At 44.8% G+C, this 27,566-nt stretch overlaps 1 protein-coding gene and 1 long non-coding RNA gene across 3 annotated transcripts in view; one reads left to right on the top strand and one right to left on the bottom strand.

Moving 5' to 3' along the window:
• Nucleotides 1-6,664: 6,664 nt before the first annotated feature.
• Nucleotides 6,665-12,244, bottom strand: LOC309349341. 2 transcript variants are annotated; one of them, XR_014159859.1, is made up of 3 exons: nt 12,186-12,244; nt 7,119-7,287; nt 6,665-7,017 (listed from the first exon to the last, which is right to left on the bottom strand). It is a non-coding gene; the product is annotated as an uncharacterized lncRNA (long non-coding RNA). The 2 variants fall into 2 exon arrangements; XR_014159860.1 differs by lacking the exon at nt 12,186-12,244 and adding an exon at nt 12,112-12,169.
• Nucleotides 12,245-12,376: 132 nt separating this feature from the next.
• CREB3L1 (cAMP responsive element binding protein 3 like 1) overlaps nt 12,377-27,566 on the top strand; it is a 90,026-nt gene continuing 74,836 nt past the window's right edge. The window contains exon 1 of the mRNA XM_081835393.1: nt 12,377-13,018. Within this exon, the coding sequence (XP_081691519.1) occupies nt 12,911-13,018 (108 nt within the window). The 5' untranslated portion in view covers nt 12,377-12,910. The remainder of the gene's footprint in view (nt 13,019-27,566) is intronic.

Genomic DNA, 27,566 nt, shown 5'->3' with positions numbered 1-27,566 from the left:
TAAGGTCACCTAGTGAGTTTCATGGTTGAGTTGGAGGATTTGAACCCTGGTCTCTGCCCCTGAGCTACAGGCCTGGTTTGTGTGTGTGTGTGTGTTTTCTATTTTATTGTATATACTGCCATGTTATATTGTATGAATTGGTGCTATATAAATGTTTTTATAAACAAACAAATACTATGAACTTAAAATACATCTCATGCACTACTGAGCTACGTATATTTCACAAAAGCCTTATGATTCTTTGCTACCACTACTGTGAAAGCCTAACAGACCAAGAACCTAAAGAGAAGCAGTGTGGTGTAGTGGATAGAGCAGGGATAACCAACATGGATATTTGACCATAATTCTCATCCACTCCACAGTGGTCAGGGTTGATGTAAGATGTTCTGATCTTCTGAAAGTATGGACTATAAATGAAATAAATAAATAAAACCACGTTAAAGCTGGGAACGAGTAGCCTTTCTGTTTCTGCAGGCTGGTGTGTCATTGTTGGTTTATTTACTGTATGCAGGATAGATGTGGATCAGGATGTGGATCAGGATCACAGTGCAGGATTAGGCAGGATGGAGATCTCCGAGAAACATCTCTGAGATAAAAAAATGCAGAAGTAAGTCTCGATGCAACCATTTATTCGCTGTGCTTTGTTTCCAGATCCAAAGTAACAGGTTTTCCTTTGAAATGGTTTTTTTTTTTTTTAAGAAAAAGCAGAAACGGTTGTGCATTTAGGGTGTGTGTGTGTGTGTGTGTGTGTGTGTGTGTGTGTGTGTGTGTGTATTCTTCCTTCTACCCGTTCCATCTCCAGGCTTTCATTCATTTTGGTATTTCTCCTTATCTAAACACTATTTTGCACATGAAAGGAAATTATTTTCAGTCTCACGCCAGCATTTGTTACAAGGGCCTTTGCTCTGCGGCCTTCAATTTTGAATAATCTAGGAGGAGACAGGTTTTAATTTCCTCCCTTTGTGGCATCCCTGGGTCAACCCTTCCCAAAGCCAAAGCCAATGCCACTGGTTCATCAGGAGGGGCATTTGGCCTCCCACTCCCTTTTGAAACCCTCCTTAAAAAGTCATTCAGAACCCTAAACCACAAGTGAGCAATTTAGGTTACAGTCATTGCGGGTCAACTCTTTCGGCCTTTTGCAACCGCTTTTCATCTCCAGACCTTGGGATTTTCATATTTATTTTATTTCTTACTAGAAATATAAAAAACCCAAAACCACAATAACTGTTTGGGGAGCTCTTCGCAAAATAAAGATGCAAGTCTGATCAGGGATTACACTTGGCTAAGTACAGTGGTACCTCGGGTTACATACGCTTCAGGTTACCGACTCCGCTAACCCAGAAATAGTGCTGCAGATTAAGAACTTTGCTTCAGGATGAGAACAGAAATCGTGCTCCGGCGGCGTGGCGGCAGCAGGAGGCCCCATTAGCTAAAGTGGTGCTTCAGGTTCAGAACAGTTTCAGGTTAAGTACGGACCTCCGGAAAGAATTAAGTACTTAGCCCGAGGTACCACTGTACATTCGTTTGCCATATGAATATAGGCAGAGCTCTTCTGGATCAAAACCAAGTTCCACATAGTCCAGCATACTCCTTTCCATGGAGGGCCAAACAGGGAAGCTCATGAGCAAGACAGTTGTATACATGTACAGTGCAAAGTGAACCATGCCTACTCAGAAATAAGTCCTATTGAATCCAATGGGACTTATTCCCAAAAGTGCAGCTGCATTGATTCCATGCAGCACTTCAAAGGCAGTGGTAAGACTACTGGTGTTATAATTATTCAGTGTAGGACTGGATTTTGTTCCAGCAGGCATTTTAAGAAGAGCCTGTTGGATCAGGCCACTTGCATCTTGTTCTCACAGTGGCCAACCTGTTGCCTGTGGGAAGCAGAATGTGAGCGCAAGAGTAGTCTCTCTTCCTGTGGTTTCCAGCAACTGGTTTTATAGTTTTGCCTCTTTTTCCCCCCTACTGTATCTCTGTAAATTGCTTAGAGACTATTGTAGTTAAGAAGTATATAAATTGCTTTAATAAATAGTTAAAAAATAAAAATATAATAAAAATATAAACATACGTTAATAATAAATATTATCTGTGCAATCATTAACTTGCTGCACTGATATATATCCAATTTAGCATTCCTTGCCTTTCTGGGGCATTGCATTCTGAGATAGCTAAGACATTCCTTTCTCTGCTTAGGAGTAGAATATAAACATGTACAGTTATCTTTCTGCCACTCCTCAGTCCTGATCAACACACTCTTTAACCGAGGTTCTGAAATTATGAGGTGGTCTTTCTAAAAAGCTAAGCTACATAGCTCTCATATCAGGACCACTGATCTGTGCAAACCAGGCATAGGGTCCACAAATCCACATGTATCAATCACTTAACACACTTGGGGAGGGGAAAACAGAGGGGAACATCGTGACAAGGTTCAAAGCTGCCACATCAACTGTACATGCCTGGAGGAGAAAAATTGCTCTGATGGATGGAATTTCCAACCAAGCGCTTCAGCTGGAACATCTCCTGGCTGTTAAAAGTTTGTTTAAAGTAGGCAAGTCATAAGCTGCAGAGATTGCTAACACGCTCTCTCCCAGCAGCTATTCTCTGCTGCCATGAATCTTTGAAAAGGGCCTCCAGGGTACTGTCATGTTTCTGACCTCAAAAAAATAAAAAAAAGGTCATAATGTTTTATTCCTTACGATAGCTTTGCTTTGTGAAGACCTGGTATCAATAACTACTATTATTCACTTGGGAGAAATTGAGAACAGGGTAAACCTTTTCTTCCTTTCCCGTAGGTTTAATCCACTCTGTCCACCCCAGCACGCGCAAAATGTTCTCTCTGATCCTCCGCTGATCTGCACAGTGTCTCTGACCGTGTGTGTGATTGACACACACTGACTTTGGCTGTGCCAATGTTTCACTTTGGCCACACCCTCCATAGGCACATGTCCTTCAGAAGTGCTGGCTTTAGGGCCACATCTGCAAGTATGAAGCTTCCTTACAGTGTCCCTCCCCCTCAAAATAATATAGGATATTTTACATGAACTGCTGTCAGCAAGTGTTCAAGGTTTGAGCTATCATACGCTTAACCTTGCTTCATTCTTTTAAGCCAGATGTCAAAAGGCAAGGCGTTCCAAACTGTAGGTGCTGCCATGCTAAAAGACTGATTTCTTTTTAACGAAGGATGGGAAAGATTTGTGGATTACTTGAAAAATATTGTAAACAACTAAGTTCATTAGCAGGTTTAATGTAAAACAAGCAGCTGAATATATTTATTAAGGAAAACATAGGGAACAATTAATAAATGGAATTAAGTGACAGATGCAGTAATGAAAATTAAAACATAAGAAACCACAGGAGGGGAAAGGAAGTCAAATTATGCATTTTTTATTGGAAAATGAAATTAATTTGTGTGTCTGTAAAACAATTTTTAAAACCTGAAAAATAAAATATTTTTAAAAGGGGGGAAAAGATTGATTTCTTACAAATGCAGAACAGATATTATTGCAGAACAGGTATTCTGTAGCACATGTAACAGTGCCAGTTCCACAGAGCTAAGCAGTCAATATGGGGCAATGCAATCTCACAGATAAACTAGTCCTAAATTGTTAAGGGCTTTATTTACTAATAGTAATACCTTGCTACGCCTGGTAGAAAACTGGAAACCAGTGTAGATTTCCAAGAACAGGTGTTATATGCTGACAATGCCTCACTCCTGCCAGCAATCATGCTGCAGAATTCTTCACTAATTGCAGCTTCTGGAACAAGCGTTGGGGAAGCCTCACATAGTGTGCATTGCAGTAATCCAGTCCTGACGTAACCACAATGCTTAGCATGCATTCTTACATGGGAACCATGTAAAAACTTCCACTTGCGCCTAGCAACAACGCAGCAAGCTAATTCAACATGATCAACTTGCTACCTCAAAACAGCATTTGCTACGGTTTTATGTAAGGCACCTAGCACCAACCCCACAGTGGCACTTTATAACTGCTCCTTACAAACACACAAACAAAAGCCTGATCCAGTATGAAACTACCTCAATTTGCTTTGATTTAGAAAACATAGCTTGAACTCCAGTGCATAGCAATGGGTTTTGGTTGAGCCAAGCGAGTCCTGCGACCTGATTGGCTAGATGGATTTCTAGAGGGAACAGATGCTTGCCAAAGCCGACCGAAAGGGACAATGATGAGGGCTTGCTGTAATAGTGACATTTCAAGTATGCCTGTAAAACCAGTTGCCATGGAGATGCCTATTAGAGCCTGAACTGAGCTGCACCTCCTCTCAAGTTGTGAATCAGGTTTCATGCTATTTTTTTTAATAAAAAAAAAACCACACACACAGCCCTAACAAGCAATACGAAAGAGGAAAGGCCATGCTACAAATCTCATTGCACACCCCACTGCTGAGTGACTCATATACACTTCAAGCTATTAACCAGCCCACCTGACGTCAAAACTCTGCATCAGAGGAAAGACCAAATGGAAATGTCAACATATCTGAATGGCAAGGCCAGAAGGTAAAAAAAACCCTTTTTCTCGGCTCCCTTCTGTGAAGTGAGAAAAGAAGATTAAAATTCAGCCAGTGCACTACACAGAGATGAAAATCTGATTAAACCGTCCTACCCCTGTTACCCCTAAGCAGATGTTCTAAAGGCAGAAATTGAGCCCGTGTCATTCGGGCTCCCCCAAATGTAAGGAGGAAGACACCAGTTTGTGTGGATTGGGGGTGGGGGAGAGGAACGATGAAAAAACAGAAGAAAAAACCCATAAGCTAAAGCTTCTGAAGAACATCAGAGGTGAATAAATAAATAAAGAACATTAGAGATGGAGAGTTCATTAGGCCCAATGCATTTGGAGTGAACAACGCTCTTTGTGAGGCGCAATTTGGAGGTTTCTTCGACTGCTTCAGATGTGGCAGCAGAAATCAAAATCCTGAGAATCATAGCCTGAAGCTTTCACAGAGCTAAACTAAACATTATAGTGGCAGATCCACAGGTTGGAAGCACAGTTGCATAGAACAGGGGTGGGTGGGGATCCAGTGGCCCTTGGGATGGTGCAGGCCTCACTTCCCATCAGCTCCAGTCAGCATGGCCAACAGACATGGATGGTGGGAGCTGGAGTACAGTATCTGGAGGACCACAGTTTCTTCACCCCTAGCATAGAAAGGGGGTCTGGGTGCACCCCTCCCTTTTAGTTCTGAGGTGGTGGTGCATAATGTGTGTATAGGAGTGGTCTGCCCATATAGGAAGAGTAAGTGAGGATGAAAAAGGAAAAAGAGAGAGCATTCTTTATTATTGAAAGCACTGTAATTCTCCCAAAGCCCTCCCCTCCCCAGAACAACTTTAACAAAGTGATCCTATGAAATCTCTCTTTAACACTTCACCCACTTATCACAGAGTAAGCATAAGCTTTGTTCTGATGAGTTGTGGCGGCTCTGGCATGCTGCCGCAGACATTACATTTGGGGGTTTCTGTTTGAAAGATGATTTTCTAATGAGGGTTTCCTCCACTTCGTCTCTGTTTTCCCCAAGTTAAAGTCTGTAATTACCTACCATGGGGTGAGGCTGCCAGGGACTAAAACAATGTTATTTGAACTGGGAGGAGGAGGATGAAACATGACTGGTTTGCTGCTTTTTATTTATGCTGTGGAGGCGTTCAACCTCTTTTTACAAATTTACTCTCTGAAGAGCTGATAGAGATATTTTTATCAGGCCATCTAAGGACAGCTATGAAAAAATACAAACTGCTTAGAACAGCACACAACTTCTCTGTTCATGTGCAAAGTTTAGCCTGTGTAGATGCCATCATTTCCCTCCATAGAAAAGTTCTTTGTCAAGGACTGGAGTATGGTGTAGTGGTTAAGAGCGGTAGTCTCGTAATCTGGGGAACCGGGTTCGTGTGTCTGCTCCTCCACATGCAGCTGCTGGGTGACCTTGAGCCAGTCACACTTCTCTGAAGTCTCTCAGCCTCACTCACCCCACAGAGGGTTTGTTGTGGGGGAGGAAGGGAAAGGAGAATGTTAGCCACTTTGAGACTCCTTAAAGGGAGTGAAAGGCGGGATATCAAATCCAAACTCTTCTCTTCTTCTTCTCCATCACATCATTTCAGCACCAGGATTCCTTGGGGAAGATCACTATAGATTTATTGGCTTAAAATGGTGATGTGGGAGTTTTGTGGCAGGAATGGGCAGTCTGTGACCCTCCAGTTGTTGTCAGACTCCCCATCAGTGCCAGCTGTCATAAACAATGTTTAGGAGGATGAAGAGAGTTGTAGGTTGGATAAACACCACACATTGAAAGCACATGAGTTTCCCCCAAATAATCTCATCACCCTTTCATTGGTGACATATGAAAGTTCTGCCATTCCAGTCTTCATCAGCACTTCCTTCCGTGCAAAGGCCAGGTTGAAAATCCTACCTGTTCCCTCTGGGAGTGTGGAGATACTAATTCTCCATCACTATATGGTCTTTTAAAAAAAGAGACATGATAGAACTGTGTAATATTTGGAAGAGGGAATCAGATGCTGAATAAGGGCAACTGAGATCATAGAAAGAATGGCTTGTATCCAACAAAGGACTTCCAGTAGCGCAATGGAACATCTCCATTCCTCTCTTCTCCCTGCATGCCTTGTGCTGCCCCCCTTGTGCTGCCCTAACCCTTGGAGGGTTAGGGGACCCCTAGAACAGATTTTGGGGAAAGAGAGGGAGGGGAAGTTCTGTTGCACAAGCAAAGGTCCTTGCATGAGCAAGGCAACTTTGCTGAATCATACAACTCATGCTAGAATCTAACAACAGGCTACATTAAGAAGCACCAAAAATTCTATTTAAAAAGATACACAGCTTTTGGTGATTTTGGGGGTGGGGCTATTAGTTCCAACATCTGGCATGCAGCTGGAAAGACTATCTTATGCATAGCCTGGCTACCTTCCTCATCGTAGAGTGTTGTTTTCGGGGGGGGGGGGCGGGCGGAGCTTTTGATTGTAGTTAGCAACATGCTGGTATGTTTCTTTGTAGCATCCTTTTGGAATTAAAACATCATGGCAATTTAAAAAAAATTTAAATTATATTAACATTTTTCAAAAAGCCAGACCATTAATTTAACTGGAAACCTGAAAATACCTTCTGTTGCTGAGTTCCAACTTGGACCCAATATGTACAAGAAATTATGCCTCTGGTTTGGTTCCAATTTACACAAGCTTTCTGGGTCTTTTCTCCATTTTTGTTACAGTTCAGTTCCCTGGCCCAAAGCAAGCATGGAAAATCCTGGGCTCAAAAGTATATTTTCTTCCTAAGGACCACAGAAAAGTTAAAAATTACTTTATGAAATGTTTTTTAGTTCTTTTAAAAAAGGCACACACTAAATACAAATACATATAGGCTGCACTCCTATACACACTTAGCAGAGAGTGAGTTCCATCGAATTCACTTGGGACTTCCTTCTGGATAGACATGTATAGGATTAGTTTCTGAAGACTGTAAATTTTTGTATGGGATGGGTGGGGGAGTAGATGTCTTATGAACACAGCTGCGAAAGGAAAAGCTCACAATTTGAAGGGATGGCCAACAGAAAATATGAAGCAAGTCCTGCTGAGTTTTACATTTAAAACAAGAAAATGATAATTCAGTTATCTTTCCTTTAAGGGTGCGGTCTTCTCGTTGAGTCTCTCTGCTGAAGGGCTTGTTATGGGTGCCGAAATCTCAGCTTATTCTACCATCCTGGTGCGATGGAGACTTTGGAGTCAAGGTGAGGGGGAGATACCCAAAATGGCAGCAGCTGCAAGGCTGGGTCTCCTGGTAACAACTGGGTCTTGTGGTTCAGGACTGAAAGAAATATGCCCCATCTTGTCTGCCACTGTGGCTGAGTGGTTAGTTAGGGAGCTGTGCTGTTGAGTTTGCACTGTGGACAAAAACCCTCTCCTTGCCAATGGCATTATTCATTCCCCCACAGGCATGCAAAGGTAAGTGAGGGCATTCACCCATAGTAAGGCTCAAACTCCCACTGCCTGTTTCACATCCTTGTGGAGTGAGCCACTGGATGCTGCTGTCAATATTATTGATCCTGACCCCTCCCCTTTAGCTGCTAATCATATGAGTGTTCCCCTTGCTGGGTGAGAAACCCTTGTCTTGATCCCTTGTCCCAGGACAGCTGTGTTTACCTCTGCAGGCATCCGGCCCAGAGAACCATTTCTTCTTCCCCTTTGTGTGTTGAAATCTAAAACTGTACTTGTGAGGGAATTAAAGCCCCTGCCTGCAGGGATGCTTGAGTGACTGAAGATGCTGAGGTGTCATTTTGCATGTGTGTTGATGCAGGGATGTATCCATGTTGACCCAAGTTCATTGACACTTTCCATGTGTGAGCTAACATTGTGGGCATTGTTGCCAGTAGGGTAGGTGATTGGTGCCTACTTGTAAGGTTTCAAGACATGCTGGGGGTGTATCTGTCATCTTCAATCCATAATTTTTGTACTTTCCTCCTCCCATCATGGGCTGAGCACATATACAGAATATAGTAGGGAGGAGATGCCCATCTAGCTGGTGGATAGGATTTCTCTGCTGGTCTCTGCTGCTCTGATCTGGAGTGATATCAAAGACCAAAACAGATAGAAACTTTACATAGACTCCCGGCTTGTGATTTCCCTTTTGTTTCCAGCATAGCCTGAGGTTGCTCATTAAGCCACAGCATTGATGGGACGCATTTACAGACAGAGCTGTAATTTATATTTTTCTTTCCTTGCTCTCTTGTTCCCCACAAGCTAGCTTAGAGGCCTGAGCAGCGGAGAAACAAAAAAGGATTTACATGTTCTCCCTTGCACATGCAAGCCTCTGCTGAAAACACACAGTCCACACAGAGTGCTCTCTGCACTTGAACCACAATCCAATCATTAGTTCAGATTAAAAATGCAAACTGAAACAGTGGTACCTTGGGTTACAGGCGCTTCAGGTTACAGACTCCACTAACCCAGAAATAGTACCTCGGGTTAAGAACTTTGCTTCAGGATGAGAACAGAAATTGCGCGGCGGTGGCAAGAGGCCCCATTAGCTAAAGTGGTACCTCAGGTTAAGAATGGACCTCCAGAACCAATTAAGTTCTTAACCCGAGCTTCCACTGTATATATAATTTGCAATGCAAAAATAACTAAGTGAACTCCCTAGCTTTTAAGAGTTCCTCTACTAGTGATAGCAGGCTTGTGTCACCTTAAAGACTAACTAATTTATTATGGCATAAGCTTTCATGCGATGCCTCATTTCACTGCTCTTTTGGCTCTCTTGGGGCTTCCTGGGTATGGTAACAGGTGTTTTTTATAACTGGCAAATGTACAGAACGAACAAGGAAGCAGGAAATAGAAAGCAGTTGAATCCGGCTCCAACTCAGGGATTTTTTTTTCTACTGGCATTTGGAAGACAATAATAAGCATGCAGTCTTCTTGTATGTGGAATGACTGAGGATAACACCCTGGCATGAGGCCCCCCAGAATGTGGCCCTCAGCCTAGAAAAGGTTCCCCTCCTGTGGTCTACTGACTGGCAAGATCTTTATAGGATTTCAGACAGGTTTTTTTCCCTTAGCCCTTCTTGAAGACGTTGGGGCTCAAAGCATTCAAAGTATGTGCTCTGCTACTGACGTACAGACCTTGCCCAGTGCCTCAGCCTTCGTCACACATAGGCTAACTACTAGACTGCGGTCCATGCTGTACACTGTTTGACTCCTTTGCAATGAAATGAAAGCCCTTACAGCAGGCAAGGCTACTTTACTGTGTTACAGAAAGCTGAGCTTTTCCCAAAAGATTATTCTAAGAGGTTTTCTAGATGTCTATCTGAAAGAGGATGAGATTGGCCAAGGATCTATAATCCCATTTATATGAAGCCCTGTAATCTTCCTGAAAGTCTAAAATGGCACTTGAATCTTTAATTACAGAGTGATTAGATGGACTACAGGAAACAGGCCCACCTGCCTTGACAGAGTAACTGGCAGCATAAAGGGAATCAACAGACAAATTTCCTTGCTTGCTTTCAACCTACAAAATGTGGGTTTCCTAAATCAATATCTACTCTATCTCTTCTACTAAGCATACCCGGATGACTACTAACATCAGGGAGAAGACTAGGTCAGAAGAGCAGGCTTGACAAAGAAATCACATGTGTTTTCATAACTGTACCTGAATTTCTCAGAAGACATTTTTCTGCGAAAACAGCTGAGATTTTTCTTTCTTAACCCCCTCTGCAGAAAAAGGCCACCTTGTAGAATTTTTCCAACATTTCTTTTGTGGCAGCTGCCATTCCAACCCCACAACCCCAATCTCCCAGAATGATGCTAGGTCTCAGGCATTATGGAAGACACAAAAATAGTGCTCAGGCTGCCAGTGGATTTGCTGCTGTTGCCAGTTGAAGAGGCAGGTCTCCCCACTAAAGAAAAGAGAAAGAAGCTGCATTTCTGCTAATGGTGAGCCTTAACACTGAAAACAACCCTGGGACCATTCCTCCTCCTTACCCTGGAGAAATGCAGTGAAATGGTCCTCCCAGTTTCTCTGACCACAAACAGGGTAGATAATTTCAAAAGGCCATTTCCGCACAGCAGTATCATAAGCTAGCTCTTTATTGAAAATTGGCCCTCTTTAATTAAGTTATCTGACTTCTGAGAGTCATCTTTTTAAATAATGATAGTCAAGAATATTTTGTGAATTCAGCAGTTAATACAATTTTCTTTGAGATATGCGGAAATTGATGGGAGATATTACGCCTCAGGAAATGGTGTAATTCAATTGAAGACTTTCTTCTTTCTGTGTCACCAATATACTAAATATTCTGGAAGATTGATCTCTTAGGAGAGAGCTGGGGCATGCATTACACTGGCCATGGGCAGCTCATCCTGTTTTCCACCTGAGGCAAAATGAGAATATGCCCCCCCCCCCACTTCTGCCACTGGTGGAATGCCCCCCACTGGTCAAAATCCAGCAAGAGAGGGGCATTCCACAGGGTATGGAAGAAGGGCGGTAACACCATGCACCGAAACACCTCCCTCTCTCTGAAATTCAACAAAAGGGAGGCATTCCACCAGTGACAGAAGCAATGAGGCAGGCAGGGTTCTGTCTCTTGAATTTCCACCGCCTGAGTCGGCTGCCTGGCCTTGCCTCATGGGGGTACCAGTTCTGGCTATGGTGGAACCAGAGATAAACATCTGTGATCTGTTTCATACAATCAGACTTATCACTCAATAGCAACATTGGCTATTTCAAGCATGAAACTGTCCCAGAGACTGCCCTATAAAAAAACCATGTGTCTCAATGGGACAATCTCCTACATCCATTTGCTGGGCTTCTTGGTTCCCCAAAGAAGAAACTGTCTGCCTCTGGATGAAGACAATGGGAAGAGCTGGGAAGTGTGTGCCTCAAACAGCTGTTTGCAAAACTCAGGAAAATCTCAAAAATCAGCAAAATTGCTGTGCAATCAACACTGCAGCTATGACTGGGCTGCTTCATAGCTGATTGTGTTTCCACGGGATATTTGATGGGATCCATCCCTTGTGCCTTTTTGGGACCATTTTGAATTCTGAGAGTGCTGTCGGCACAAATCACAAAATGGCTGCCATGGGGGTGAGGGCTTCCATGGAGGGCATGGGAGAAAGTCACGGTGAAGCTTTTGCCAAGTAGGAAAGGCTTAACCTGTTGAATTCCTGCTTGCCATGCAACTGCTTAAGGCACACAAGACGTGTTCCCCTGTCCCAAGCCAACTCTAAACCAAAGCTTAGGCTGCCATTCTGTACCCACTTTCCTGGGGGTAAGCCCCGTTAAACACGAAGGCTTACTTCTGGGTAGACATATATAACACTTTACTGAGTACAGTGTAAATTCTGAGCGCGTGCCCGGTCTTTAGCTCCTGCACACCCAGAGTCCTGCTTGGGCCCCTTTGCAAAGGACAGAGAGCGCGCAGGGCGGGCATGATGCGGGGGGAGGTCCCCAGCTCAACCCCAGAGCAGACAATGCAGACAAACGGTCTGACTCAGTCTAAGCAAGGGAGCTCTAGATGAGGGGAAAAGTCAACTCGGTTACAAAGCGCGCTGGAAGCTGGCATCTTCCCCGGAGGGAGAGCAGCCGCTAGCCAAGGGTCAGCGCGCACCGTCGACTCTGCCATGACGATCTCTCCCGCCTGTTGCTGCCCAGAAGCGGCTGCTCGTCCCTTACCCTACTTACGGTAGCGCGCGTCCCGAAGCGGAGCGCTGCAATCATACTCGCTCTGAGCGACCGGCCCCAAGCTCCTCCCTCGAGCTCCCATTGGGCAGGGGCGGCAGTGGGCGCGGCTTCGGGAGGCTCCTGCCTTGTCTCGGCCGGGCGTTAAATATTCATGAGGGAGGAAGGGGGCGTGTCCAGGGAGGCCGGGCAGAGGCGACTGAGCCTGGGGATGGTGCGCGGAGTGTGGCTGTGACAGCTGGGCAGGGATCCCGGAGGAGGCGAAGGCGCCCCTCCTTCCGTCCCCACAGGAGGCTGCCTCAGCCCTTGCACGATCCTTCCCTCCCTCCGCGCGCACCCCGCTCCCTCTCTCAGCCCGGATCCTGCACATCTTCCTCCTCCTCTCCCTCCCACCCCCCCTCCCAGAGTGGCCCCCAGCAGCCCCACCCTTCTGAGCCCCCATTGTCTTTCCCCTCCCCACTCGCTCGCCCCCTCCGGGAAAAAGGAGCCCCCCCCCGTCCCCTGCTTCCCTCTTTCCCTCCCCATGGATTACAGGCTCCCCTCGAGGGAAGACGTAGGCATGGCCCTTCTCTGCCCAGCGCCTTGGGATCTGCCGCTCAGGGTTGCTGCTCTGGAGTGAACCGCCGGGCGATCCTTAAAGGAAGGTCCCGCAGCGCTGGAGGGGAAGGAAGCGGCTTCCCTGCTCCCCACACCCGACGGCTCCGACGGCTCGGCTCGCCTCCGCTACCATGGACAGTATCCTAGAGCCCTTCCCTTCGGAGCGCCTCTTCCCCGGAGGAGCCTCCAGCTTCTTGGATCTGGGCGATTTAAACGAAGCGGATTTTCTCAGCAATGTGGTAAGAGCGGAGCGGCGGCTGGACGGCGTTTGAGGTTGCTGGGTGCGAGCCAGAGAAAGAGAGAGAGACGGGGGGTGGGTGGGGTGGTTGTAGGTTTGTAAAGCGGCTTTCCTTGCCCGAAGGTCTGAGGGCCTCTCGGTGGTCTCTTCTGGACGCTGGGGGGGGGGGGGGAGGGAAGGGTTCGTAGGTGAGCAGAAGGAGGTAGGCTGGGGGCAAGTCGGAAGGAGCCTTAGCTGTGTCCCGGGATGCCCCTGGCTTGCCTGCAGCCGGCTGCCCCTTGTTGTGAACTACTACCGCGATTTTAATATGCCCGTCCGGATATGATCAGCAACACGTGTCACGTGCACATTCACACGAGCGGTTTCCTCCCCTGTAAATGGAAGCAGCCGTTCCACCCCGTTCCTTGCCGGCACGGTTCAAAAAGCGCCCGTTGATTCGCGAAGGCGTGATGCACATCACTTGGTTTCGCAACGCTTGGTGACTAGCAAAAGGTCTCTATTAAAATGCAGTGTGTGGCATAAGATGAAAACGTTACCTCCGGTCTTTGATTTGTGATGTCTGTTTTTCATGCACTTGATGCAACCGCGAGGGACCCCTGGCCCTCCAGGTGTCGTTGGATCCCCACTCCCATCATCCCTGGCCATTGGCTGTGTGGCTGATGGGAGATGGAGTCCAACTACATCTGAAAGGGATACAGTGGTCTTCAGGAGATAAATATGCATGGGTGAAGCAGACCCAGGACTGCTTCAAAACATGCCAGCTGCGAGGTGAACGTGGATGGAACTTGTGACCTGAGTGCAAAATTTCACCTCAACATGCAACAAATGGTTGTTGCGAATCTATTCTTAGATGACCTATCTATGGTAATGGAAGTCTTAGAGTTGATTTCCATTTTTTAAACAATTCTATTGTAGGACTACTATGTTCATTTTTCCGGTACTTAACAGAGGGGTTCCATGTGATCTTAAAGTTGTGAATAGGTGAATATATTCAGTAAAGTGTCCCAAAAACTTTAAATAAGGTCAAAAATCAGGCCAGAACCTTAACACCACAGGCTAATGTCTGTGGTGTTGAGGCAAATTTTACCTCTGAGGGGCCAGAGTGTATTCAGGAAATCTGTGATGAGAATTCTCTATAGCAATGTGCATGGGAGAGAGCTCCAATTTAGATCAGAGCAAAAGCATTGGTGGTAGTGGGGTTTAAAGCCTCCCCTCTGTGCTGTTTACCCTGTCTAAATCCAAAGTCCCACCTGAGCTGCTTAATAGCACCTCCTGAGGAATCTGTGGTGGATTTCCTGCTTCTGTCTATGCTTATGTATGCACTGGCAGTCCAAATCGGCATGTTACTATAACAACAGTGAAGGGTAATAACGTGGCGGGGGGTATTGGCTTGTTTTTGTTTCATTATGTATTTTGTGTTCTCATTTTGTATCTTTATGCTGTGAACCGCCTTGTGATTTTTGGATGAAGGGTGGTAATAAATAATAATAAATTATAATGATTACAGGCTAATCACTCTAGAATAAAGGAATATGACTCTAGAATAAAGGAAATATGACCTTCTGAAAGCTTCATCTTGGCTAAGCCCATCTTAACTGTAGTCTGAAGAGCTTCTCCAGACGTACGGGGGTGGGTCTTATATATTTGGTGGATGGGAACCCACAAAAAAATCTCACACATGAATACAGAAACCCTTATGGGGCCTCAGCAAAGCATCTGATATTGAATATATACAACACAAGGCCTTTGAGCCTTTGGGTGAAACTTGTCTCCTCGACTGGAAACTGAAATAGCATCCTGTTGTAGACTGGGGCATGCAGCTTCCCATATGTTAAATACCAGGGCCACCTTTCTGTAATGTCAAATTTTATTTTAGGAATCTTTTTCACTCTCTGAAGCTTTGTTCCTGCTCTGGGTGTCTTATATCCTAAGATCACTAGTGTTGAAGCAATGATTGTTCAACATCAACTTCGTTAGACTGGTCATGTTGTACAGATGCCTGATGATCGTCTTCCAAAGCAACTACCCTATTCCGAACTTAAAAATGGAAAGCATAATGCTGGTGGTCAACAAAAGAGGTTTAAAGACTGTCTCAAGGCAAATCTAAAAAAAGTAGTACAAACACTGACAACTGGGAAACACTGGCCTGCGAGCGCTCCAGTTGGAGAACAGCCTTTACCAAAGGTGTCATGGGCTTTGAAGACACTCAAACTCAGGACCCAAGGGAGAAACGTGCTAAGAGGAAGGCATGCCTGGCAAATCCACACCATGATCAACTCCCGCCTGAGAATCAGTGTCCCCACTGTGGAAGGACGTGTGGATCCAGAACTGGCCTCCACAGTCACTTACGGACTCGTTGTTAAAACCGTGTTTATGGAAGACTCGGCTACAAGTGATCGCCAAAGAAGATAACCTACCCAATAAGCAAGAGATTCAGGGAGGGGCTGTCACTCAATGGCGGAGCACATGATCTGCATGCAAAAAGTTCCCAGGTTCTGTCCTTGGCATCTCCAGTTACCAAAAAGGACATGGTAGTAGATAATGTGAGAATTGCTGCCAGTCAGAGGGGGCAATACTGGGCTGGGTGAACAAACAGTTTGACCTGATATAAGGCCACTTTCCATGTCCTTGTGTGGTGAGACATGCCACAATATTGTTTTCCACTATTGATAATCTACATTGCCCTGGTGTGTAGGGCAATGGTATCTAGCATATGGTATCTAGCTTAATAGCAACTTGAAGCAAATTGTTTCTCCCCTCTTGCCCAGTGAGGTTGTACTGACAAACCATGTATCAATGACTACAACAGTAGATACTTGTATTAGATCTACTTATGTTTGCTGCCTTACCAAAATTGCACAAAATTGCTAATTTTCTTTAGCTTTCTGTGTTTTATCTGTGTTTTAATTTTTTGGAAGCCACATTGAGTCCTGGTTTTGGGGAAAGGTAGGGTATAAATAAATAAATAAATAAATAAATAAAATAATAATAACAATTTTCTCCCTCCTCTGGTATAACTAGCCCATATAATATACCGTATTTTTTGCACCATAGCACTCACTTTTTTCCTCCCAGAAAGTAAGGGGAAATGTCTGTGCGTGTTATGGAGGAAATGCCTACGGGTGGCATGCCTACGGATTTTCCTCCTCTAAAAACTACGTGCGTGTTATGGTCGGGTGCGTGTTATAGAGCGAAAAATACGGTAGTTATTTGTCTGTTTCCATCAAATGTTACACTCATAAATTAGATAAGCCCTTCATAGTGGGCACATATTACTGATCTGTTTCACAGCAACGTTTGTAAGAATGCCTTTCAAATTATACACTCTGTTTACATATTCACACATTTCCTTCTTTATTCTCAAAGGTGCTGAAAGGATATAGCAGTAATTAAAATAAATGAGGTTGTATTCAAGATTAGCAGTCCATGTTAAAAAAAATACTATTAGAATATATATTTAAAAATTATGAGTTGAAAGTGTGGGAAAATAGTAGCTTTGGGAAAGTGGCATCTGGTGGGGACAAGGAATTAACTCCCTCATGTAGTGACAATATAAACCAGGCCCACAAAATTTGCATTTACTGGTTTAAAAAACACACAAAATCCAATTCTGGATCTTCCATTGCTTTGCCCAGCTCCTCCCTCAATCTGGAGCCTATGGGTTGCCCTTTATGAATGCAAGGAAAGTTGTGAGAGAAAAATTTGGTTTGTCAGCAATGTTGCAAATATTTCTTAACATTTTTGCTGGCTATGTACACCATGTTGTTTTTCTGGTTGATTTAAATTACAGTTCCTTTTTGGATGGTGACTGCAAAACTGGCCTGATGAAAATGTATGATTATTTCTTTCTCATGATCAGTGAGTCACTTTCTAATTATCAATATTTATATGCAGTTGGGTTCCCAACACATATTTTTAACTCTTGCCATCCAGTGTATGCGTGTTGCACGCACTGTATGCATATACACATGCACAAATAGGCAACTCCCTGTTTGTGTGTGATCAGCATGCACACAACTGCTGGTGTGCGCACCATTTTCAGCATCTCAGGGCGGGCCTATGTTCACACAGGCAAAGGAAGAGGAGTGTGGGGGGGAGCGCACCTCCCCCGGCAGCACGATCCTGGTGGGGTACCATTGCGGCTGCCCCACCACCACACTGGGTGCCATGCCCCTGCAGGCAGCGTGCCATGCCCCCAGGACACACGCCTCTGCGGGCAGGATGCCACACCCCTGGGATGCACGCCAGCCCCACCCCTGCCTGTTTTCCGCCCCCTGGTGCCGGAGCATGAAGCTCCGCCACTGTATGTGCGTCCCACTTATGTGCAGTGCCTCAAATCATAATCCCCACTTAAATGGGGAGTTGCCTGTACATATGCATTTAGAGGCCAAATCTGCTGCAGTCTGAAGCAGTGTCCAGGTGGAAATGTCCGGGAAAATCCAGTCGTATGGCAACCAATGTCAATTTTTCTTGAGAAAAAGCTCAACAACTTTCGTGTCCAGGATTTTTACTTTTAGAAATATGGCAACCCTATGTTCATTAGATTTTGGGTGTTCAATAGTATCTGTATTTTAATTAAGGTTGAGGCAGAGTAGTATTATCTGAAGCCTAATTGTCATGTAATTGTCCTTTTAGAAAGGAAGTAGGCTTGGAATTGGCCATCTAAAATGACATGTTTAGGCTGTAACTTATACCTACTTACCCAGGAGTCAGCCCCACTGAACTCAACAGCACTCTGACTATATATTTATGGGATTGTTCTGTTAATAAGTCTGAAAACATTAAGTCATTGGTTAACTTAATTGGCTTCATTATGAACTAAAAACAGAGCTCCAGTCAACACCATCACTACCACCAGTTGTAGGTATACTATTATTGTACCAATAGTATTTAACATTTCATTGGCACAAGCAGCATGGTACATCATAAAACACAGGAATAACACAATACCAGCCTAGAGGGATTAAAGCCTATATTAGAAAGTCAGGGATGGAGGGCACTTATATTGGATTGACTAGAGCAAAATTATGATAGGGTTGGATTTAGCCAGTCTGTAACCAGCACATGGCCTGGGGGATGTAATCAGCTTCTCTGCAATCTGTTTCTTGTCCAGTCTTTTAATAGGACAGGTTTATGAGTGACATATAGACCATATATGACTGCTGAATAATGCAGAAGTAATGGGAATTGGGGGACACGGGTGGCGCTGTGGGTTAAAACCACAGAACCTAGGACTTGCCGATCAGAAGGTCGGCGGTTCGAATCCCCCTGACGGGGTGGGCTCCCGTTGCTCGGTCCCTGCTCCTGCCCACCTAGCAGTTCAAAAGCACAGCAAAGTGCAAGTAGATAAATAGGTACCGCTCTGGCAGGAAGGTAAACGGCGTTTCCATGTGCTGCTCTGGTTTGCCAGAAGTGGCTTAGTCATGTTGGCCACATGACCCGGAAGCTGTACGCCGGCTCCCTCGGCCAGTAAAGCGAGATGAGCGCCGCAACCCCAGAGTCGGTCACGACTGGACCTAATGGTCAGGGGTTCTTTACTTTGATGGGAATTGGACTGCCAGCAGGATCGTCTGGGCCCAGTGTGTTATTTGTATCCATGCCTCTTTCTGGTGGTAACAATCATTGGTTTTGCGACAACCCCTCTCGTCCATGAGAGTTGGATGTCCATAATTGGTTTATCTTTTATCCCCTTTGTTTGTGGTCATGGCTGGGAAATGAAGGTCCCCAACATGGCTCTTCTGCCAAGCCCTCTTGGCCCTTCCAATTTTTTGCTTTTGAAAATTGAAGCTCTTTTGTTGTTGGCTGGCTGGGGAGGTCTGAGCTAACATGACTCCCCCCCCCCCGATGTTTATTTCACATGCATTTAAAATGCTTGAAGTGGGCTACTGTGTGGGAAACCGGGGGTGGGGGCAGGGGAAGAATGGAATGGAGTATTGTGGGAAAGGGCATGGCTGGAAACTTAAACAGTACTCGACGTCACAACATTTTGCCGCAGGGCTCACTTGTTTCTTAATTTTATCAGGTCTTTAAGTACATCCTAGTGGACCCTTCTAGCTTGGCACAGGGCTTCCTGTTTTGACCTTGGAAACCTGTGCTTGGGTTTCAAGTCTTCAAAAGGAGTCTTCAAAAGTAAGGTTAATCTTCCATGCTATGTTTACTTACAGATTGCAGTGAACTTTCTCATCATATTATTGTACTTGCTGCTTTAACCTTTTTATTGTCAGCTGTAGACTTTGTTGAATCTTGCCAGAATGCTCCTATTCATTCGTTGTTTTCATTAATGCCGCGACTAAGACGGCACCTCTCACATGTTGCTTCAGACACAGTCACCTTTTGTGCTTTATTTTGGTTTCTTAACCGGTGGTCACTAGTCCTTTCATTGCCTTTCTGCCCCTGACGTGGTGAGCCATGGAATTTATCTCTTTCTGAGTTTTTAAACCCACAATGAACCAACCTGCTTTGTCTTTTGGGACAGTGAATGGCAATGCATTAAAATTAACCAAGAAGTGTTTTTTTAAGTTTCCAGAATTGTAGAGTTGGAAGGGACCCAAGGGTCATCTAGTCCAACCCCATGCAATGCAGGAATCTCTGCTAAAGCATCCATGACAGATGGCCACCCAACCTCTGCTTAAAAACCTCCAATGAAGGAGAGTCCACCACGTTCTGAGGGTGTCCATTCCGCTGTCAAACAGCTATTAGAAACTTCTTCCTGATGTTTAGTCAGAATTTCCTTTCCTGTAACTTGAATCCATTGGTTCAGGTCCTATCCTCCGGATCAGGAGAAAACAAGCTTGCTCCATGCATTGAACAACTGGGTGCTGTCATCACTGATTGGGGTACCACAGTTTGGGTGACCTGGCTACTGTGTTGTTTTTGCCACCACCAGGCATTTCACCTGCCAATTTTCTGACTCAGGGGAACAAGGGAGTTTTAAATGCCAGTTGCTAGTATCTGGCAACACAGAAGTTACCTGGGGATTGTATCCTGCAAGGCTGAAGCTGAAGTAGCACCTGGGAGGGGAGGACCTGAAGGATAAAGCTCTCAAAGACTACTAATCAGGATGGCTGTGTACTACTACTTCCAGAATCAGAGACGGTATGCAAGGGATCAGGAGTGGAAGAGGGCTATTGTTATCATTTTTACAGGCTGACAGGTTTCCTACAGGCTGGCCGCTGTGAGAACAGGATGCTGGGTTACATAGGCCTTTGGTCTGATCCAGCAGGGCCCTTCATAGGCAACTATGGTGAATAGAGCGAGGGAAAGAGCTCTAGAGCTGGGCATACAAAAAGGGGAGAATTGAGATGGACAAGGCCTTGGGCTGTTAAACCAGCTTCCACTGAGCTAGGATGGAAGTCCACCCAGTTCTCTGGTTTCTAACAGAAACCCTAATTCAGCCTTTTCCAACCTGGGGCCCTCCAGATGTTTGGGACTACAACTCCCATCAGTCCCAGGCTGTTTACACTGAGCATAACTGGTATTGCACTGCATTGAGATTGTAAGTTCATATCAGTTTAGGGACGTTTCCAGGCTACAGTTGTTCATTATCAAGTTAATACATAGGCGCTTTTTTCTTTTTCTTTTTCTCCATTTTCTTTTGTTTAAAAGCAGCAAATACTGTGTTCACATTGGATGAAAAAGTCTGTTAATTGAAAAGGGCCATATGCGTTTAATTCTGCCTGAGCACCCCTCCCCACCTCCAAAGAAACTGGAATTAAAAGACTAGCCAGGAATCCTTACCAGTTTCCAGTTCTGCTGGATTCCTTAGTGCAGCGGGAAGCTCTCCCAGCTGCTGTGAGAGGTACACAGATGTCTCTGGAGAGCTGATGCCAGCCCAGCACTGTGGCCTACATAGAAAGTGTCACACTTCCCATTTTATCAGCTGCAAACAGTTAGCTGATCCATAGCATATTTTGAGTTATAGTTAGCTAGATAATTAGTTTAGCAGTGAAGAGTGAGAGTGCTGGAAATGTTTTATGCGGCTGTAAACTCATTCAGTTCAGGCTTATCTTTGCAGGGGAGGGGTTTGTTATTGTTATTGTTATTGTTTTTCTTATGTATTTTGTGTTTTTATCTTGTATTTTAATGTTGTGAACCGCCCTGAGATCTGTAGATGAAGGGTGTTATACAAATCTAATAAATAATAAAAATAATCATCAGCTATCAGGTGGCAGTCTAATCTACGATTCAAATGGTTGGTGGCTGCTGGTGGCAGAAAAGTAAGAAAACGCCTTGCAAGTGTTTTAAAAACCAATTTAAAGGAAAGTTATAAGGAGAAAGTATGTGAAAATATTTACAGAGTAAACTTATTAAACACTCATCAGAGGGTGGGGGCATAGGCATGTTTCTAACATGAGCTGCAGATGTTAACAATATCATTGCATGTGCTGGAGAACTGGCTTGCATTTTGATGCCTAAGAGTGCACAAATTCTGGCTGGAGATTGCCTCCTCTTAGAAGCATTCTTAGCTAAAGCATCTTCTTTGAGTAGAAAAATGTCCAACTGGAAATGCCTTTTCTTGAACGTTAACATTCTGAATTTTAATGTGGGCTGAAAGTGCTGTCTGTACAGGCAATCTATAAAACCATACAGGTTTTAATGACTCTCTCACAAGTGTATGAATGGATATATGGTACACCTTCCTACACTATGGCAGGAGGATGAAATGATGTAGTCATAGAAAGATTAGAGCGGCACAAGGCTGGAGAGTGTATCCCTGTTTCTCCATGGCAAGTAGTATACCATACTTTGGCATCATCTTCTCTTTGACCTGCCCTTGAATCTGTGTGGGGAAGTGCAGTGGCGTAGCGTGGGGGGTGCAGGGGGGGCCGGCCGCACCGGGCGCAACATCTGGGGTTAGGGCAAATCCACGGGTTAGGGGGCGCAAATCCACGGGTTAGGGGGCGCAAATTACTTGCCTTGCCCCGGGTGCTGACAACCCACGCTACGCCACTGGGGAAGTGAGATCAGTTGGCTTTTCTTCCTCTTGCCCCTTTCCCTGTGCTTGTGAAGGATACAGGGACCAGCTTCAGTACTGCCATGCTTCCAGTGACATGACCATCAGAAGAACATGAAAACCCTGCTGGATCAGACTAATGGACACATCTAGCGCAGGATCATGTTTCCCACAATGACCAAACAATTGTCTCTAGAAATCCCACAGATGGGACATGAAGGCAGTGACCCTCTCCTGCTCTTGCTCTTCAGCATCTTGCATCCAGCCATGTATTGGAGGTTGCATGTAGCCATTGTGGCCAGTAGCCATTGAGACTCCTCCATGGATTTATCTCCATCCCTTTTGAAGCCATCTATACCAGTGGCCATTACCGCATCTTGTGGCAGCGACTTTCATAAATTATCTACATGCTGTGAGAAGGCCTATGAAAAGAGAGGAAAGAGCAGAAGAAGGAATAATAGAATAATAGAATCTTGTCAAGGTCCCAAGGGTCATCTAGTCCAACCTCCTACAATGCAGGAATCCCAGTTAAAGCATCCATGACAGATGGCCATCCAACCTCTGCTTAAAAACCTCCAAGGAAGGAGCTTAACATGTATGTGCCATTTGATTGCTTTCTGGTGGTTGGGATATGGAAGTCAAGGTATATTCTTGGGTTGTTGTTGTTTTTTAAAAATTGAAATCCACCAAAGTTTTCAGAGATTTGCAGCGTGCTGATCTGGTACTCATGATACTATGAGTGCCAATGTTTCCACTAGGATTTTGAACCATGATTCAATTTGCAATGCCAATAGATTCACCTCGCTGGTTCAAGATGTCAAAATTCACTGGCAAAAAAAAGTTGGGTTGACGTCATTGTATTGTTTTATAATGTTTGAGTGAATTAGCTCAAGACGGTGATTGTTGGGTAAGCAAGAACTGTAACTGGGTAAAACTGGTACCGGGTAGAATAGATCTTGCACAGGAAATCACTTCCATTTGATATTGATGTGGGGTAGAGGAGAGTTTCATCCCTCTTGTATGTTCAATTGAACACAGTATGCATGTGTCAGTTTTGTGTGTGCCTTCATCTTCAGGGAGATGGTTGTGACAGTTCCCTTTGTAAGCAGGTAAGCAGCAGTGGTTACTGATTCTTTAGACTTTAGAGCTTGCTTTTCCTATAATCTCTAAGCAAACAAGCAACCGTCTTTCTGCTGACGACAATCTTCACCATGCTCCATGCGGCAAGAGAGTGAGTCTGAAAGAAGGAGTTACAGCCACAAGGCTCTTACTTAGGTGCCTCTTCTTTGCTTCTATTATCATGACAACTTCCTTCTTGAAGCTCTGGCCTTGGTCCTGAGAGCAACCACAGATAGTTGGCATTTTGATCCTTCTGGGTCTTGGGAGAAATGGATGGATAAGAAATATACAGCACCATCCTAAGCATTTTTACTCAGAAGTATGTCACACAGAGTTCAATGGGATTTACTGTCAAAGTAATAGTGCATAGAATTGCAGCCTAATATACTTGATTCTCTTGGGAAAGCTCCTTTTTAATGCAATGGCACAGGTCATAGTCTTGAATTCCCATAAATAGTCTGAGATACCTACATATATTGTTACAGATCTGGAGTAACAGAATGTGGGGGGTCCAAGGGCACCCATAATTGCTAGAGTCAGTGAACATTAGAAGTTAATAAAGGGGTAGAATTTAGCGGGTTTTTGTAGGATGAAGGGAATATACCAGATGCTAGCTTTAAAATACAGGTCGAAACAGTTCTCCTGTTCAGGAGATCACTGATAGCGATGCCATTAAGAACACAAGGAGACTTAAGTGCCGGTCCATTAAAGAGCAATTGACCAGGCAGGTGCCGTCCTTCCCCCCCAGCTGTGTTTTAGTTAGCAAAAGAAATAGCACAGTTGGGAGAGGGAGGTTACAGGAGGCATGATGTCACACAGGAAAATTGTTTCCTTTTAAAAAACAGGTCTGAAGAAGGGCAGGCAGAAGGTGAGGTGGGTTTCTTGGCAAGGTGTTCTGGGAACAAGAAGGAGGAAGTGGGGGAGAGCTCCATTCAATGTTGGCTAGAGAAGGCTGCACTGAGAAACCAGAGGCCATGACTGGCTGCTGATTTGGACCCAAGCTTACTGAAGCTATGGGAGGAGCCATGAGGGACACTTGCAGCATAATGTTCTGTGCCCCCTCCATTGAAGGCTTTAGGTATAAATTTGTGTAAAATAAATCATATTTCTTAAAGACACCAGTCTCCACTGTGCCTCAATTTCCCAGTGGAAACACGACCCTGAGTGTGTGCCTGGAACCCCCCGGAATCTTGCTACCACTTGGCAAGAAGGAGAAACACACACAGTGGAAATGGTATTAACTATGGACTAAGGCAGAGGTTTTTAAACCGTGTCCGCCAGCCTAGCACCCATAAATCTTCACATAGTCGCAGTTGGACCCAAGGCAGTAGTAGCAAAATGTGCCTGGTGTCTGGCTCATTTCTAACACTGCAGAGAGAGAGAGAGAGAGAGAGAGAGAGAGAGTATATATATATATATATATGCAGGTTTTGGTGTCCTCGGGTGTCTTCCCGTGTAAAAGTTGGGGTGTCTAGGCGACGTTTCGACGAGGTCTCACTCGTCATCTTCAGGCTGGTGCTTTCGGCTTCTTGTTACTGGAACAGAGCAGGATCTCAGTGTTTGAGTTCCTATAAATACTGTAGAGGGGGTGTGGTGTATAGCCTCCAATGTTCTGGGCAGAGAGGAAGTTCCCAGGTTAGTGTGCCTTTTCTTCTTTTGTTCCTTAATTACTTGAGAGATATCTTGAGTGATTTCTTGAGTGATATCCTGAGTACCACTTAGGTGGGTCATTAGGTGTGGATTAGTTGTTAAAGTCTTTGTGTCTTGACCTCTTGAACTTTGTGAAGAGTTTTCCTGAGAAGATGGCTGTACTGTACTTAGTTGTGCTCTGGCTTGGCTTCGTGTACACTTTTACACGGGAAGACACCCGAGGACACCAAAACCTGCATATATATATATATATATATATATATATATGCAACTTCACTGAACCATAACTGAGAGAACCAAGTTGGTCTTTGGAATGTCCTTTCAGTGCTGTTGCTAAAACTTGGGATGTGTTGAGTCCAGCAGCAGGAATCAAATCTAGAACATAAACTTTGTGTCACAAAGCATGATAAGAGTGCTGAATTTTAGTTTACAGAAGCAGAGCTATAAGGAGGAGGTTTTGTACCCAGGGCAAACACCTGGATTTCTAGTTTGCTGGTGGTGCTATTGTGGCAAGACATCAGTTCCATGTCACACGTTCCCGCTATGTGGCTGTGCTACATTTTAGTTAAGGGAGCTGTATTTTAGTTAAGAAAAGAGAATGGTGATTCTATCAGGGAGCTGCCCCATCAAGAAATAGTACCAAAAGCCTCTGCTTTAAGTAGGTTCTAGGTGGCTCCAGTGAAGCCTGCCTTTCATAGTATGGAATGTATTCGGTGGTCTGTGTTTGCCTGAGCTGTAGTCCGGACTAAGGATTCTGAGCCACAGTGTTTTTATTTGATACATGATATCCAATCACAGAACATTTCAGGATTTGGGCCTCTGCCATTGGCCCTTAAACTCTGAGTTATGATTTGCAGCTTGGAAGTTTAGACAGCCAATCATGTTGGGAGTGGGAGTGGCCCAGGCCTTCAGAAATGTATATAAGCAGTTGCTTTACCCCTGTTGTTCAGTTCTGTCAGTTCAATAAAGGTTCTTGCTGTTATCACTGTGTCTTGCCTTGTGGGAACCCACCTACACCTCAGAACACAAATTCCTTTTGACTTCAGCGGGCTCAGATGTGGCAAATGAGGAATTGTCCTCACTGTGGTCATTGCCTCAGGACACAGGCCTTGCAGGCCCTAGACCAGTGTTCACTCACACAGACACCTCAGTGACTTGATCCACTCCACTCCATGTGTTTCTGAGGGAAGGGTAAGCAAGAAAAGAAAGGGACTAGTTCAAAAAGAGAGCGACTAGGGAAGAAAGAGAGAACAGAGCTGGAGATGCATGCAGCACATTTCTGAGTCATCTGGACCTCCTGGCACAGCCTCAGCTGGACAAGCTTATGGGTTGATCCATGGCATGATGTAATCCCCCCAGTCCAGCTCTGATTTTCCCTCTACCCCTCCTCTTGCCTTGGGATGGCCCTGCATCTGGTGCATGTTGGGGGAGCGGGTGTTTTGATTTCCTGCTGAGATATGTGGAGATTTGCTGGCTCTTCCTTAGTAGCTGCTTATGTTTTGTATCACTTCAGTGAAAGGATGCTCTCCAGTCAGGATGCAGAACAGCTGGACATGGCTTGGTCAGGCTTCAAGCCAGCTGCTTGTACAGTGTGCAAACTGTGGTTTCTCCTCTAAAGTACAGATACACAGATAGCCTGTTTCCATCCAATTCCTGCTGGAAGAGGCGTGTGACCTTTTCTTATCTGCCAGTAAGATGGCAATATTCTCCCACATGCACACACATATTGAGAAGGATCCCTGTCCTTGCATTGCCTGGTAAATCTGCGCCTTGTGCATGCTTGTGTAGCTCACATCTTCATCTGGACTAGGAGTAAAGGACTGTCAACCTGGAACAGGAGGAGAAACTTTTCTATTGGCAGAGCTGGGGTGACTAATAATAATAATAATAATAATAATAATGATAATAATGATAATACCACCCCACACATCTGCCTGGGTTTCCCCAGCCACTCTGGGTGGCTTACAGCATATATAAAACATAATAAAACATCAAACATTAAAAACTTCCTGTTACAGGGCTGCCTTCAGATGTCTTCTAAAAGTTATGTAGTTCTTTATCTCCTTGACATCAGAAAGAAGGGCGTTCCACAGGGAGGGTACCACTACCAAGAAGGCCTTCTCTGTAGAGAATACCAAGAAGGTATTCTCTGAGAGAATAACCAGAGTTTGCACAGAATGACCCTTCTCTTTGGCTTTCCCTGGTATTCTATAAATCAGCAGAGGAATGGTGAGCCTCCTGCCCCACCAGCCAATAGTGAGGGACGGGGTGGTAGTCCCAGAATATACAGTCTGATACATGCCAACAAGCCCTTAGAAAGGCCTCTTTAAGAATCCTTCTGGCTAAAACATGTTTCTGCTGAACATGAGCCAGGGCCTTTGAGTCATTGCTTTGGTTACACAGCCTGGTCCTTCCATAGCTAGGCCAGAGAGAGTGGGGAGAACCACACCTGTAAGTAAAAGAGCCAGGAATAGTAACGATAATAATAGCAAGTCTGAAACTCCAAAATGTAATCTCAGGAAAATTCAGAAGCAAGTTAGAAGAGAAAGGGGGGACATGCTAATGCAGATCCTCCAAGTGTCCACATTTCTCAGGGACAGTCCTAGATTTGTAAAAGCCACCCTGGTTTCTGATAATAATAGAATAGGATGTCCTTATTTTCACCGGAGAAAAGCTGGAGGGTATGCAAATGAGACCAAGAGTCAAACCTCACAAAATTGGTGTGTCAACTACTCCTTTCCATCTAGGTCTTGATCAAAGCAATAGCTCCTATTGTCTAAGTCAGACCATTTCCAAAACTCCATTCAAACCCTGCAGAGAACAACTC

The sequence above is a fragment of the Podarcis erhardii genome, assembly GCF_964252035.2.
Source record: "Podarcis erhardii genome assembly, chromosome: 1".
NCBI classification, from domain to species: domain Eukaryota; kingdom Metazoa; phylum Chordata; class Lepidosauria; order Squamata; family Lacertidae; genus Podarcis; species Podarcis erhardii.
This window is presented reverse-complemented; position numbering and strand designations above follow the sequence as displayed.